Source organism: Lepidochelys olivacea (assembly GCF_965140295.1).
Source record: "Lepidochelys olivacea isolate rLepOli2 genome assembly, chromosome: 7".
In the NCBI taxonomy this organism is placed as follows: Eukaryota; Metazoa; Chordata; order Testudines; family Cheloniidae; genus Lepidochelys; species Lepidochelys olivacea.
In genome coordinates, this window is record NC_140417.1 from 77,444,539 (window position 1) to 77,459,963 (window position 15,425).

The following is a 15,425-nucleotide window of genomic DNA, read 5'->3' on the forward strand; positions in this document are numbered from 1 at the left end:
AGGGCTGTCATTAACCACAGTCCAGAAAATCTAGAGCACAAAGAAGAACATGTATTATCCATATTATTCAGTTCATAAAAATAAAAATGGTAGCTGGCATGGCTCATGGAGACCCCTAAAAATCTGCAACCATTGTACTATACACTTCAAAAATATTACCTAATAGATGGGCTGGTAATAATGTTTATATTTGGTAGATACTTTGTAATATAACCCTATTACTTAAATATAGGTAGGCAATATTTCACAATGTGAAGCAAACCTTCAAATCCCATTTACATTTATCTGAATTATGAACTGTTTAAAAATCACTGTTCCCCTTCTGTCACTTATGCTTCACAAAAAAACCTGGCAGCCTGCTAAAATAATAGCTGAACATGGACATTCTGAGGAGCCAGGCGCATGACATTGCCAAAAACAGCAGCATCAGCATATACATTGACTGCCTGAGAACTGGCCGCACAGCTACAGGAAAGAAAGGGAGGGAAAAAGAGAAGAAAGCTGGGCTTGGGTCCACTCCACCTGGCCGCATCCCCTTTCCCCAGACTCAGCATACAATACTAGCAGGTTACTCCCATTCCCGTGGGGCACATGGGGCAGGAGTGAACTGGACCACTCAAATGACCCCAGGGCTCATTCCCGCTCTGGTTTAAGAGCCTTCTCCTGTTGCCAGCTAATGTAGTTAGCCCCATAAGTCACGCAGTAAAAGTCTGTGCTACAGGTTCAGGGTTCAAATCCTGTTGATGATGCAATGGTGACGGAGGGCTGTTATACTTTAAAAAAAAATTCTTTAAAAAAATCAGATTATTAGGAAATAATATTACAGATGTGAAGAGGCTATTGTTTAGATTGGACAGTCAAGCATTTGAAAGTTAGGGAGTGACGGGATTTACAGGTGCTCATGAAACCTTAATTCAGACCCCCATGCATTATGGCAGGTTTCAGAGTAACAGCCGTGTTAGTCTGTATTCACAAAAAGAAAAGGAGTACTTGTGGCACCTTAGAGACTAACCAATTTATTTGAGCATAAGCTTTCGTGAGCTACAGCTCACTTCATCTGATGCATCCGTGCTTGACTTCGCAACATAAATAACTTTCTTTTAATGTGTTTTTTCCCCATGTAAAATATATACCCACTTTGCTCTGTGCTGTGCTCTAGGGTTACATTTCCAAAAACCAAACTAACCCCCAAATGCCAAAGTGACAATTGGCAGGAATAATACATTATGGCATGATGCATATGTGTTTTGCCACTGGAATCAATGTCAAATCTCTGCTGCTCACTATTTAAATATTACTGTAATGCCCAGATGGCTCAACCAATATCAGGCTCTATTGTACTAGGCACTTTAGAAAATGCATTGTCAAACAGCATTTCACTTATTAAGAGCTTACAGTATGAACAGATAAGAGAACAGACAGGATGTGAAACAGTGTTATTTATCTTCATTTTATAAGATGGAAAACTAAGGCAAACAGACCATACTGGGTGATAATATAATTTCTTTTCAGAAAAATAGTATATTTGATTAAAACCCAGAACCTTTTAAAATGTGAATTTTTTAAAAACTTTACCTTGCTAAAGGCCGTCTGGCTCGATTAACAGCTTCAAGATCAGCGTAACGAAGATCCAGCTGGCAGCCAACCAAAATAACAGGTGTGCGAGGACAAAAGTGCTTGATTTCTTGATACCACATTGTTTTCACATGATTCAAGGAATTAGGATTAGCAATTGAAAAACACAGAACAACTACATCAGACCTAAAATGAAATCAAGAAGGAAAAAAAAAAAATATATATATATATATACACACACACACACGTAATCAAAATCAATCTTTCCATTGTAGCTTCATGATTTTCATTAATACTAACTGACACTGCTCAACCACACTTTCAAAAACACACTAAATCCCTGATATTAGGATACATCTTATTCATAAGATTGATAAAAGTTACACAGTCCATCACAACAGCATGTGAACACAAAATATCAGACACAGAAAGCTTCTTAATTCCAGATTCAATGTAAGTTATGTGCATGTACAAGCAGAGTGTTCGTCTATTCTGCAGAAGTTTACAGTAGCTAGAGTTTGCTATTCTCTATTCTGACTCTGCGGGATTGTCATCACCTGCAAAAACATTTCTGGTCACTGACACCAAAATTTCATATTATCAAGTCACTGTCACCCTAAGGGCATCCCAATGCCAGTTGGCACACTGTGGTCTTGATATATACTCAAAAGCTGGCATGCAGTATATCACTAGAAAACTAATAATTCACTGATCATTAATCTTCTTGCATGATGTATGTATGGTAAACCCACAAAACGGCTTCACAGAGATGTAATGGAAATATGCTCTTAACATGTATTTGGCAACAAGTGCCTAAGCCACGCCTGTTCCAGATAAAGGAATATTGCTCTACCTGCCTGAAGGTGTCTCCAATGTAAATTAAGCAAGGTGTGACCAAGGACAAAGAAAAGCACATTTACCCGCAAGGTAAGCAAAGCCCACAGGAGAGCAAGTGGGGAAATATGACCACTTAATCTTGATTGGGTGGTGGAGACTTCATCCTCAGGAAGCCTTCCTGACTCTTGAAGCAGGATCAGCAAACTTTGGCAGATATAAGCAGAGAGAAGAAAAAGCCATTTTGGCATCCTTCACCTAAAGAGATGAAGGAACCAAGCACTTTGAGCTTTGTGCAGGGTCCAGGCCAGAAAGTCTGGTCAGCCATGTTGGAAAAGAGACTTGGTGAAAAACACTTTGAACAACAGACTGTAATCTGTTAAGTCATGCTGTGAGAGCATGCTGTTGGTGTTAGGCACTCGATACCATTCAGCTCTGTATTTTTGGGGAACCAGGGCGCAGTATCTAGCCTGTCTGACTCATGAAAGATACCCACCCCACACACACACCAATCTCTGCTTGAACCAAAACTGATCAGAGAAAAGGCTTGCAGAGAGCAGTGAAGGGCGTTGGGAGACACACCTAGACCCCTTCTGACAAGGGTGACAAGATTAAGACATCTCCATTAGCATACAGAATGAAGAACAGAGACAACTCCCCTAGCCTCATCTCCATGAAAGATGGGACAGGGATTAGCATAAAGAATGAAGAACAGAGAACCGCACTGAACTCTGGGACCAGAAAAGCAGGGACGCACTGCATCATGGGAATCTCTGCTCCAGATGTTAATGAATGTATGCCTGCACACACCCAGCTCAGCAATTATCAGACCAATTCTAGTAATAAATTCTTGATAGATATCCAAAATACTGAAGGAGCCTAATTGAATTGTGAGCTCCCTGGAAGAAAACACCACCCATAGCCAAGAGTGATCAGCTCCTATTGTCTAGCCTAAAGAAAACCCTTAAGCCATCAGTTTACCCATAAACAAATCTAGTGTTCTCCCTTGAAGCACTGTATTTTCTCTACAAAAACCCCTACCTATGCCCAAGTAAGTGTTCTGATGCATAGACTCAAACTCTGCATCAGTGCCACTGGGACTCCATCTCCTGACTGATCGTGTTGGGGTCTCTGCCTGTCTCTTGCACTCAGGACCCAGAGCTACCACCATCACCTGGGAATCCCGACCAGTTCATGCTTCAGGGTGCGGTGAGATCCTTTTTTCCCCCCCTCTCTCTGTTTTCCTTTCTACCTCAGGTATTAACTTTTAAAAATGTATGTTATGTTGGTTTAGGCTCTCCTTGTGTAGTTATCACTATTATTCAATAAATAACTTTTATGGTTAAGCTGGTTGCTTCTTTCTCTCTCTCTGAACTTTACTCTTTTGTGTTTTTAGCTTCCACCATTTACTCTGCAGCAACACTTTTTTTACCTAAGCTAAAGATCCCTATAGTGCCCAAAAATACTGTGGGGTTTGCTCATCAAGTGGGTTACTACCAGTACAATTGTGACGTGAAAGCGGGATAGGGACGTGTTAAACCTGTGGCACATCGGGGGGTGGGCAGGGAGGAGGGGGGGCAGCTGACAGTGCTGCTCAGCCCAGCCTACTGAGACCAGGGGCACACAAGGGTGACAGCTTGAAGGTTCGGCTTAACCCAGCCCATTGAGTACAGAGACATATGAGGGGATCAGCTTGAGGGTGCTGATTGACCCGGTCCACTCAGATTTGCTCTGTTAGTGTGTGTGTGGGTGTGTGTGCGCGCGTGCACACACGCTCATCGAGTTCTAGGGCTGGAGGAACCCAGTCCCTAGGTCCTTCAGGATAGCCCCATTGGGAGGGGACTTGCGGAAGGAAGGAATAGAGCTCCATATGAACACACAAGTGACATAAGCAGTACATTAATAGAATTACAGAACCCCCTCTCCCCCACAGAAGAGTAACCCTAATAAACGAGCATACCCCAAAGTAACGGGCATATTTGGTAACACTCTGAAACAAGGCTGCACAGCATAGAGATGTCAGGGGTACAGGGCACAGCCCCTTACTGGTCTGGGTTGAACCCCAAAGCATCACCTAGCAGTTGAGTAAAAATGTGAAAGGCTTCAGGATAGCCAAATGAACACACAGGTCACATTTCTGAAACTGTAATGAAGAAATACAACTACCACACACCTCTATACAATGATAAAATATTTGTTGTGTGGAGTGACTGCAAGGCAGTACCTCCAAGATCTTAATTAAAGTCTTCAAAATTGTAATTGATGAAGAATTTCCAGTATTGACCATTTCTTTAATATGGACTAAACACCTCTCACCCCCCAAACGATATAATGGAACAGGTAAATAAAAAACCAAAACAAAAACAACAGTGTTGGAAAACAATTAACAACTAAAATGAGATCTGATAAAATTCATTGACATTTGTAGCTATGAGGAAAAATACTTTATCATAAGACATTAAATTAGGCTTGAATAAAGTGGGAGTGGATGGGTCATTACACAAACTAAACCTATTCCCCCCCCCCGTTACTCTCACCTTCCTGTCAACCACTGGAAATGGGACATCCTGATCATCATTGCAAAAGTTTTTTTTTCCTCCTGCTGATTATACCCCACCTTAATTGATCACACATTACAGTGTGTAATGGGTGGGAAACACCCATTTTTTCATGTTCTGTGTGTGTATATCTATCTATCTACCTACTGTATTTTCCACAGCATGCATCCGATGAAGTGGGTTTTAGCCCACGAAAGCTTATGCTCAAATAAATTTGTTAGTCTCTTAAGGTGCCACAAGTACTCCTCATTCTTTTATCGTAAGAGATTGTCAGTGTGCGTGTATGGGTCCATGAGCATGCAATTGTAAGGATCAAGATAATTTTTTGTAGCAAACAATTATCTATACAACTGTTTTGTTTCATGTACCACTCTTCTGCCAAAAACTAGGGGACCAACTCAGGAAAACATGTAAAGCACAATTTTAAGTATGCACTTAAGTATTTTCCTGAATTGGGCCTAAATCATTGTTCTGTTATTTGAGAGAGTGCTATTAGAAACTGGCTCCCAGCTCTTGGTCCCTCAGCTGATAAATGCTTGAAGCATCATGAATGTAATATAAGTTGCATACCCCTCTTAGGGAAAGTAAAGTGCTGAATAATAGCTTTAAGAAGAATTGAGAGAAAGGGGACTCATTTTTTTAAAAACAAAGAGTTATCCCTAAAGAGTCATCAACAGAATAGTAGCAGCTAAACTCAGCAATAAGCTTCTCGTCTCATTTCTATTAAACTTTAATTTAGCACAAATTTATTGTGTATGCAGTTTGTGTAATGAATAGATAAAGCAAGACCTGTGAATCTCAACAGTGGCCTTTTAAATCATTAATGAAACTGTTCAGTACTGCTGCTTTCTTCATTTCATTGAGGACACATATCTAGCAAGACTTACAGTTTCTAAAAATAGCCACATGCAATGCAGATACTGCTGAGAGCTTACATTTAAAACAACAGAAGTGCTCTTGCTCTGAATTTATACCTTATATAAACTACAGCATATCCATAATATCTAGAGGAAAGGCATTCTACATTTTTTAAAAAAAGTTATCAGTTAAACAAAGAGGGGTAGGTGGCATATACTCTACCTTTCCATATACTTTTGGGCGCTTGCTCCAAATTCAGATGGTCTCACGTGCAATAAGTTTGACAGAGCCAACCTAGTCCCTAGTGGGCATTTGTCCAGGTCTCAAAACCATCATACAGTTTGGCAGTTGACAATGAAAATAGTAAGGTGAAGTGATGGGGGCTGAGGAACATTGACAAAGTGAGAGAAAGGGGGAAAACTGTGTAGTGCATACTCATGAAATGCCTGGCTTCAATCTCTGCTATGACTGTTTAAATTCAAATTCATTACTGTTGCCAGACAGAAAAGTGTATCTTACTGTATGAATATCTGACAGCTGAATCATGCTAACTGTAACTAAACATCTAACAGATTTTATAGTGAAACAGGACAGAACGTAAAGTCAGTCTCGGCTTGATTATCAGAGGTTACTAGAGCTGTTGATTAATCGCAGTTAACTCATGCGATTAACTAAAAAAAAATTAATCGCAATTAATCACAGTTTTAATCTCACTGTTAAACAATAGAATACCAATTGAAATGTATTAATATTTTTGCACGTTTTTCTACATTTTCAAATACATTGATTTCACTTACAACACAGTATACAAAGTTGACAGTGGTCACTTTATATTATTGTTTTTGATTACAAATATTTGCACTGTAAAAATGATAAACAAAAATAGTATTTTTTAAATTCACCTCATACAAGTACTGTAGTGCATCTCTTTATTGTGTAAGTGCTCCTTACAAATGTAGATTTTTTTTGTTACATAACTGCACTCAAAACAATGTAAACATTTAGGAGCCTACAGGTCCACTCAGTCCTACTTGTCTGTCTGAGTGACTGGCTGACCAAGAAGTTCATTTACATTTACGGGAGATTATGCTGCCTGCTTCTTATTTACAATGTCACCTAAAAGTGAGAAGAGACGTTCGCATGGTATTTTTGTAGCCAGCATTGCAATGCATTTATGTGCCAGTTACGTTAAACATTTGTATGCCCCTTCATGCTTCGGCCACCACTCCAGAGGATATGCTTCCATGCTTCCATATCCAGAGGATATGCTTCCATGCTTCCATATCCAGAGGATATGCTTCCAGGATGTAGACCTGAGGTTGAAAAGGATTCTAAAGGGAGCAGGAAAGAATCCCCTAATTATCCTTCATGTGGGAACAAATGATACGGCTAGATTCTCGCTGGAAAGTATTAAGGGAGACTATGCTAGGCTGGGGAAGACGCTTAAGGATATCGAGGCTCAGGTGATCTTTAGTGGGATTCTGCCTGTTCCTAGAGAAGGGCAACAAAGGTGTGACAAGATTATGACTATCAACAGATGGCTTAGGCAGTGGTGCTATGAGGAGGGCTTTGGGATGTATGGCCACTGGGAGGCATTCATGGACAGAGGACAGTTCTCTCGGGACGGACTTCATCTCAGTAGGGAAGGAAATAGACTTCTAGGATGGAGGCTGGCAAAACTGATTAAGAGAGCTTTAAACTAGGAATCTGGGGGAGATGGTTGGGAGCTGTCCAGGTAATCTCCACGCCAGATTCTAGCATTGAGAGGAAAGAAAACGAAGTAAGAGAGGACACAGCCATGGGTAGGAGGACGGGCAGTGTAGATACCAGTCTAATAGGTTATACTGGCTGTAGAATGACCGTGCCTAATAGGGTACAGAATGTGAGCGAGGCCAAACAGCAAAAATTAAGATGTTTGTACACTAATGCAAGGAGCCTAGGTAACAAAATGGAGGAACTAGAGCTACTGGTGCAGGAAGTGAAACCAGATATTATAGGGATAACGGAAACATGATGGAATAGTAGTCATGACTGGACTACAGGTATTGAGGGGTATGTGCTGTTTAGGAAAGACCGAAGTAAAGGTAAAGGTCGTGGAGTAGCATTGTATATCAATGATGAGGTACAATGTAAAGAAATAAGAAGCAATGAAATGGACATGACTAAGTCCGTCTGGGCAAAAATTACACTGGGGAAGAAAACTATTAGAGCCTCCCCTGGGATAGTGCTTGGAGTGTGCTATAGACCACCAGGATCTAATTTGGATATGGATAGAGCCCTTTTCAATATTTTTAATAAAGTAAATACTAATGGAAACTGTTTGATCATGGGAGACTTTAACTTCCCAGATATAGACTGGAGGACAAGTGCGATTCCTAGATGCGATAGCTGATGGATTCCTTCAGCAAGTAGTTGCTGAACCGACTAGAGGGGATGCCATTTTAGATTTGTTTTTGGTGAATAGTGAGGACCTCATAGAAGAAATGGTTGTAGGGGATAGTCTTGGCTCAAGTGATCATGAATTAATTCAGTTCAAACTGAACGGAAGGATGAACAAAAATAAATCTGCAACTAGGGTTTTTGATTTCAAAAGGGCTGACTTTCAAAAATTAAGGAAATTAGTTAGGGAAGTGGATTGGATTGAAGAATTTATAGATCTAAAGGTAGGAGGAGGCCTGGGATTATTTTAAATCAAAGTTGCAGAAGCTATCGGAAGCCTGCATCCCAAGAAAGGGGAAAAAATTCATAGGCAGGAGTTGTAGACCAAGCTGGATGAGCAAGCATCTCAGAGAGGTGATTAAGAAAAAGCAGAAAGCATACAGGGAGTGGAAACAGGGAGAGATCAGCAAGGAAAGCTACCTTGTTGAGGTCAGAACATTTAGGGATAAAGTGAGACAGGCTAAAAGTCAAGTAGAGCTGGACCTTGCAAAGGGAATTAAAACCAATAGTAAAATGTTCTATAGTCATATAAATAAGAAGAAAACAAAGAAAGAAGAAGTGGGACCGCTAAACACGGAGGATGGAGTGGAGATCAAGGATAATCTAGGCATGGCCCAATATCTAAACAAATGCTTTGCCTCAGTCTTTAATAAGACTCAAGAGGATCTTAGGGATAATGGTAGCATGACGAATGAGGATATGGAAGTAGACATTACCATATTCGAGGTAGAAGCGAAACTCAAACAGCTTAATGGGACTAAATCGGGGAGCCCAGATAATCCTCATCCAAGAATATTAAAGGAACTGGCACATGAAATTGCAAGCCCATTAGCAAGAATTTTTAATTAATCTGTAAACTCAGGGGATTGTACCGTATGATTGGAGAATTGCTAACATAGTTCCTATTTTTAAGAAAGGGAAAAAAAGTGATCTGGGTAATTATAGGCCTGTTAGTTTGACATCTGTAGTATGCAAGGTCTTGGAAAAAATTTTGAAGGAGAAGGTAGTTCATGACATTGAAGTCAATAGTAAATGGACAAAATACAACATGGTTTTACAAAAGGTAGATCGTGCCAAACCAACCTGATCTCCTTCTTTGAGAAAGTAACAGATTTTTTAGACAAAGGAAACACAGTGGATCTAATTTACCTAGATTTTAGTAAGGCATTTGATACTGTGCCACATGGGGAATTATTAAGCAAATTGGATAAGATGGGGATCAATAGGAAAATTGAAAGGTGGATAAGGAATTGGTTAAAGGGGAGACTACAACGGGTCCTACTGAAAGGTGAACTGTCAGGCTGGAGGGAGGTTACCAGTGGAGTTCCTCAAGGATCAGTTTTGGGACCAATCTCATTTAATCTTTTTATAACTGACCTTGGCACAAAAAGTGGGAGTGTGCTAATAAAGTTTGCGGATGATACAAAGCTGGGAGGTATTGCCAATTTAGAGAAGGACAGGGATATTCTACAGGAGGATCTGGATGACCTTGTAAACTGGAGTAACAGTAATAGGATAAAATTGAATAGTGAGAAGTGTAAGATCATGCATTTAGGGATTAATAACAAGAATTTTAGTTATAAGCTAGGGACGCATCAATTAGAAGTAACGGAGGAGGAAAAGGACCTTGGACTATTGGTTGATCATAGGATGACTATGAGCTGCCAATGTGATATGGCCATGAAAAAAGTTAATGCGGTCTTGGGATGCATCAGGAGAGGTATTTCCAGTAGGGATAAGGAGGTTTTAGTACCATTATACAAGGCACTGGTGAGACCTCACCTGAAATACTGTGTGCAGTTCTGGTCTCCCATATTTAAGAAGGATGAATTCAAACTGGAACAGGTACAGAGAAGGGCTACTAGGATGATCCGAGGAATGGAAAACTTGTCTTATGAAGGGAGACTCAAGGAGCTTGGCTTGTTTAGCCTAACCCAAAAGAAAGTTGAGGGGAGATATGACTGCTCTCTATAAATATATCAGAGGGATAAATACCAGAGAGGGAGAGGAACTTTTTAAGCTCAGTACCAATGTGGACACAAGAACAAATGGATATAAACTGGCCACCAGGAAATTTAGACTAGAAATTAGACTAAGGTTTCTAACCATCAGAGGAGTGAAGTTTTGGAATAGCCTTCCAAGGGAAGCAGTGGGAGCAAAAGATCTATCTGGTTTTAAGATTAAACTCGATAAGTTTATGGAGGAGATGGTATGATGGAATAAGATGGTTTTGGTAATTAAATATTCATGGTAAAATAGGCCCAATGGCCTGTGATGGGATATTAGATGGGGTGGGATCCGAGTTACCCAGGAAAGAATTTTCTGTAGTATCTGGCTGATGAATTTTGCCCATCTGCTCAGGGTTTAGCTGATCACCATATTTGGGGTCGGAAAGGAATTTTCCTCCAGGGCACATTGGAAGAGGCCCTGGAGGTTTTTCACTTTCCTCTGTAGCATGGGGCACGAGTCACTTGCTGGAGGATTCTCTGCTCCTTGAAGTCTTTAAACTATGATTTGAGGACTTCAATAGCACAGATATAGGTGTGAGGTTTTTTGCAGGAGTGGTGGGTGAAATTCTGTGGCCTGTGTTGTGCAGGAGGTCAGACTAGATGATCATAATGGTCCCTTCTGACCTAAATATCTACGAATCTATGATTATGCTCGTTAAAAAAAAAAAGCATTAATTAAATATATGACTGAACTCCTTGAGGGAGAACTGTAGGTCTCCTACTCTGTTTTACTCACATTCTGCCATATGTTTCATGTTACAGCAGTCTTGGATGATGACCCAGCACGCTGTTCGTTTTAAAAATACTTTCACTGCAGATTTGAAAAAAACCAAAGAAGGTACCAATGTGAGATTTCTAAAGATAGCTACAGCACTTGACCCAAGGTTTAAGAATCTGAAGTGCAGTCCAAAATCTGAGAGGGAAGGAAGTGTGGAGCATGCTTTCAGAAGTCTTAAAAGAGCATTACTCCAATACAGAAACTACAGAACTCCAGCCACCAAAAAAGAAAATCAACCTTCTGCTAGTGTCATCTGACTCAGATAATGAAAATGAACATGCATCGGTCTGCATTGCTTTGGATTGCTACTGAGCAGAACCCATCATCAGCATCATTTAATCCCCTGGAATTGGTTGAAACATGAAGGGACATATGAATCTTTAGCACATCTGGCACGTAAGTATCTTGCAATGCCAGCTACAACAGTGCTATGTGAACACCTGTTCTCACTTTCAGGTGATATTGTAAACAAGAAGCTGGCAGCATGATCTCCTGCAAATGTAGACAAACTTGTTTGTCTGAGTGATTGGCTGACCAAGAAGTAGGACTGAGTGGACTTGTAGGCGCTAAATGTTTACATTGTTTTGTTTTTGAGTGTAGTTATTTTTTGTACATAAGTCTATATTTGTAAGTTTAACTTTCATGATAAAGAGCTTGCACTACAGTACTTTTATTTGGTGAATTGAAAAATAATTCTTTTGTTTCTTTTTTATAGTACAAATATTGTAATAAAAAAATAACAATATCAAGTGAGCACTGTACACTTAGTATTCTGTGCTGTAGTTGAAATCAATATATTTGAAAATGTAGAAAACATACAAAAATATTTAAATAAATGGTATTCTATTATTAATTGTTCTATTAATCTTTTTAATCGCATGATTAATCTTTTTTAATCACTTGACAGCCCCAGAGGTTACCATTTAAAACTTAATATATAGCTGGATGAACCACCCAAGTAGTACAAGCATAATGTTGAGGTGTGGGGGAAGTTGGTTCCTTCAACTATATCAGTATGATACTATGTTTGTTGGGAATTATGGGATCTAACATTTTCTGTTGTATTTCTAGTGGAGTGCAAAAAAAGCATGAAGGAAAATACATATGTTACAGATTTATTCTTTATATTGCCTTACGGGCTAGTGTCACCAAGATTGGATCTCTGTTGTGCTTGGTGCTGTGCAAACACATAGTAAAAAACAGTCCTCGTTATAAAGAGCTTAAAAGCTAAACAGAGAAGATAGATAAAGGACAGGAACAGAAACAGAGGCACAAGAGAGTTGCTCATGCCACACAACAGGCCAGTGGTGGTAGAGCTGGGAATAGGACTCGGGTCTGCTGGTTCCCAAGCAGACAGACAAATCTTGCTTACCATACTCATATGCAAGCAGCTTCACGGAAGTCAGTTAGACTGGGAGGATTTCGACCACCAAAATAGATTTGTTGGGGTAAAATGCAGGGAAGAGGAATTGTCAACATAAGCAGAACATTGTTTGGGCACTTATTTTAAATGGGCAACTCTTCTTTTAACATAGGGGCTACACAAATTTACTCATTTATTTATACACTGAAGTGCAACACACAGCGTAATTTTTGTTAATTAAAAGGGAAACTGGTTGAAAGCCATGCATTAACATTCCCAAACATTAAAATCCTTACCAAAGTTATTAAAACCACCTCAGACAATTAAAATGGAAAAAAAACATTTCCAAAGAGAAGTTAGATTTTATGTGGTTTGTTTACTTTGGCATCACTCTCAGCTTGGACAAAGAAAAAGGACTAGTCAGTTCCACTTTTATTTACAATCAAGTTTTATTCTACTTTCTATTGATGCAGCAGTGTGTGGATTTTAAACATTGTAGGTAAAATTTTATTTAAGACAAATAAGAGGGAAAATCTTTCAACTTTAATTTAAGAATTATCAATAGAAGCATTTCTATTTCCTTTAGCATTAAGGGCTAGTTTAGAACTTCTATTATGGAGCATTCTTCAAAGTGCATCATAAAATTTAGCTGGGTAACAAGTAACCAGATTTTTGTCAACTACTAATGATGATGTATAATTAGACTTATTACATATACTGAGATTCAGTGGCAAAGACCACTGATACAAAGTTAAGTGATGTCATTGACTCAAATATGAAATCCTTATTTTCTGGTGCTGTGGATATATCAAAAGTAAGAGATAAATTATTAATAAAAACCAAAACTATATTAAATATGGATCTGAAATCCTCATCTGCCTTATGGTTTGGAATGTCTCAACCACATTAAATATTAGCCTAAACCATCCACACTGGCTATGGGTAGCACTAATAATTGCAAAATAACTGACATACTATGGTTGAAGGAAGGGTTTTGTACCTCCAAAAGAGGCAAAACAACTTAGTTCCCCCCCCCCCCCCCACTCAGGCTGTTGAACAGGAGAGAATGGAACATAAATCTGAAAAAATTGATAGATCGAAATTATGAACATTTCTTTTAGATGGAGATCCAGCTACCATGTCACCTCCTCACTGGATGACTGCAAGGCATGCTACATGAGGCAACACATTAAAATTCTCTCTTCCTCTGCAGTCCCCTCAGTCTGAAATATCCCAATTTGTTGTTCATCAGGGCATGTTGAAAGGCCCATCTCTTTCCCCTGACTTGGGGGGTGGGGGAGAAGAGGGACATGCTAAAAACTATCTGTGGATTAGACAGGCTGCTGTTTAGGTTTGATTTCATTGTGTTACTTTGTTTTTTAAGTGTGGGCTGCTGCTTTATTTTTTAAAGTTACTGTACTTTTAATTGTGTCAGAGGCAATTAGAGCTCTGGATAGGAGCTTTTCAAATACTGACTATGAAATGAGAGAAATCATTTTTAAGAGCAAAATGGGCATGTCTTAGCCTGTCTTTCTGACCCTAACCACAATCATGGACACACAAGATGTTGCCATGGACAAAGAATATACTTACTGAACTTTTAAAATACAAAATCCACTAATTTACATGGTTATTATATCAGTGTGTTTAGTGACAAAAGCACAGTATTATTTCTGGAGAACAATTTGCTCTTTCTAGAATGCAAAGAAGTTTTTCCTTCGACAATCGAACAGGTCCCGCAGCTATAAAATACTGTTATGGCGCCAGATGGTGCTGTTACACAGTCTTACCAAGTTGTTCCCAGCATGCAAGCCATGTTCAATCTTAGGGTAGATCTACAGTTCAAGCTGGGAGTGTGATTCCCAGTTCAGGGAGATGTACTCGTGCTAGCCCTCATTCGGCTAGTGCGATAAAAATAGAGTGTGGCCGCAGCCGTGTGAGGGCTAGCTGCCTCAAGTATGCACCTAGAGTCTCAGTTTGGCACACACTCAGGGCCTCAGCCCCTCCCGTTGTCTGTGCTGACACTTCTACGCTGCATTTTTCGCTTGCTACTGCTTCAAGTGAAGGCCTACCCTTAAAAGAAATGCTGTACTGTTATTCTGTGATGTGTATTATTTCAGGGGGAGGTACTGCAAATAGGAGAGCATCCTCTTTGTATTAATCTAACTAGAGTCCATCCCTGAGACAGAGTTGCCTCTGTAAAACTGAGCATTATTTTTGGGACTCAGATTTTTTAAAGAGACATTTGCTTGCATGCCATTTGTGACCACCTTTGTTCATGAACTGGCATAACAACTTGTACTAAAAATATACCCGGACTCCCCATCACTGATTTCTCTTCCAAAGGGAAACCAACTGCAAGGCCCAGACATCTGCTAGTGACACAGAAGCAACACTATCGCCATTTGAGGCAGAATTTCAAGAAAACAGAGACATTCAATAATTTGTCATTAGACACGGTCATAAATATAAAGGGAAGGGTAAACACCTTTAAAATCTCTGCTAGCCAGAGGAAAAATCCTTTCACCTGTAAAGGGTTAAGAAGATAGGATAACCTCACTGGCACCTGACCAAAATGACCCATGAGGAGACAAGATACTTTCAAAGCTGGATGGGGGGGAGAAACAAAGGTTCTTGGTCTCTGTGTTGCTTTTGCCAGGAACAGAAAAGGAATGGAGTCTCAGAACTTAGTAAGTAATCCAGTTAGATATGCGTTCGATTCCGTTTTGTTTAAATGGCTGAGAAAATAAGCTGTGCTGAATGGAATGTATATTCCTGTTTTTGTGTCTTTTTGTAACTTAAGGTTTTGCCTAGAGGGATTCTCTATGTTTTGAATCTGGTTAGCCTGTAAGGTATTTACCATCCTGATTTTACAGAGGTGATTCTTTTACTTTTTCTTCAATTAAAGTCCTTCTTTTAAGAACCTGATTGTTTTTTCATTGTTCTTAAGATCCAAGGGTTTGGATCTGTGTTCACCTATGCAAATTGGTGAAGATTTTTATCAAGCCTTC

At 39.6% G+C, this 15,425-nt stretch overlaps 1 protein-coding gene across 6 annotated transcripts in view; it reads right to left on the reverse strand.

Moving 5' to 3' along the window:
* RHOBTB1 (Rho related BTB domain containing 1) overlaps positions 1–15,425 on the reverse strand; it is an 84,797-nt gene that overhangs the window by 14,506 nt on the left and 54,866 nt on the right. For all 6 annotated transcript variants that reach the window (XM_084633938.1, XM_084633934.1, XM_084633935.1 and 3 more), the window contains one exon: positions 1,576–1,761. In XM_084633938.1, the coding sequence (XP_084490064.1) occupies positions 1,576–1,761 (186 nt within the window). The remainder of the gene's footprint in view (positions 1–1,575; positions 1,762–15,425) is intronic.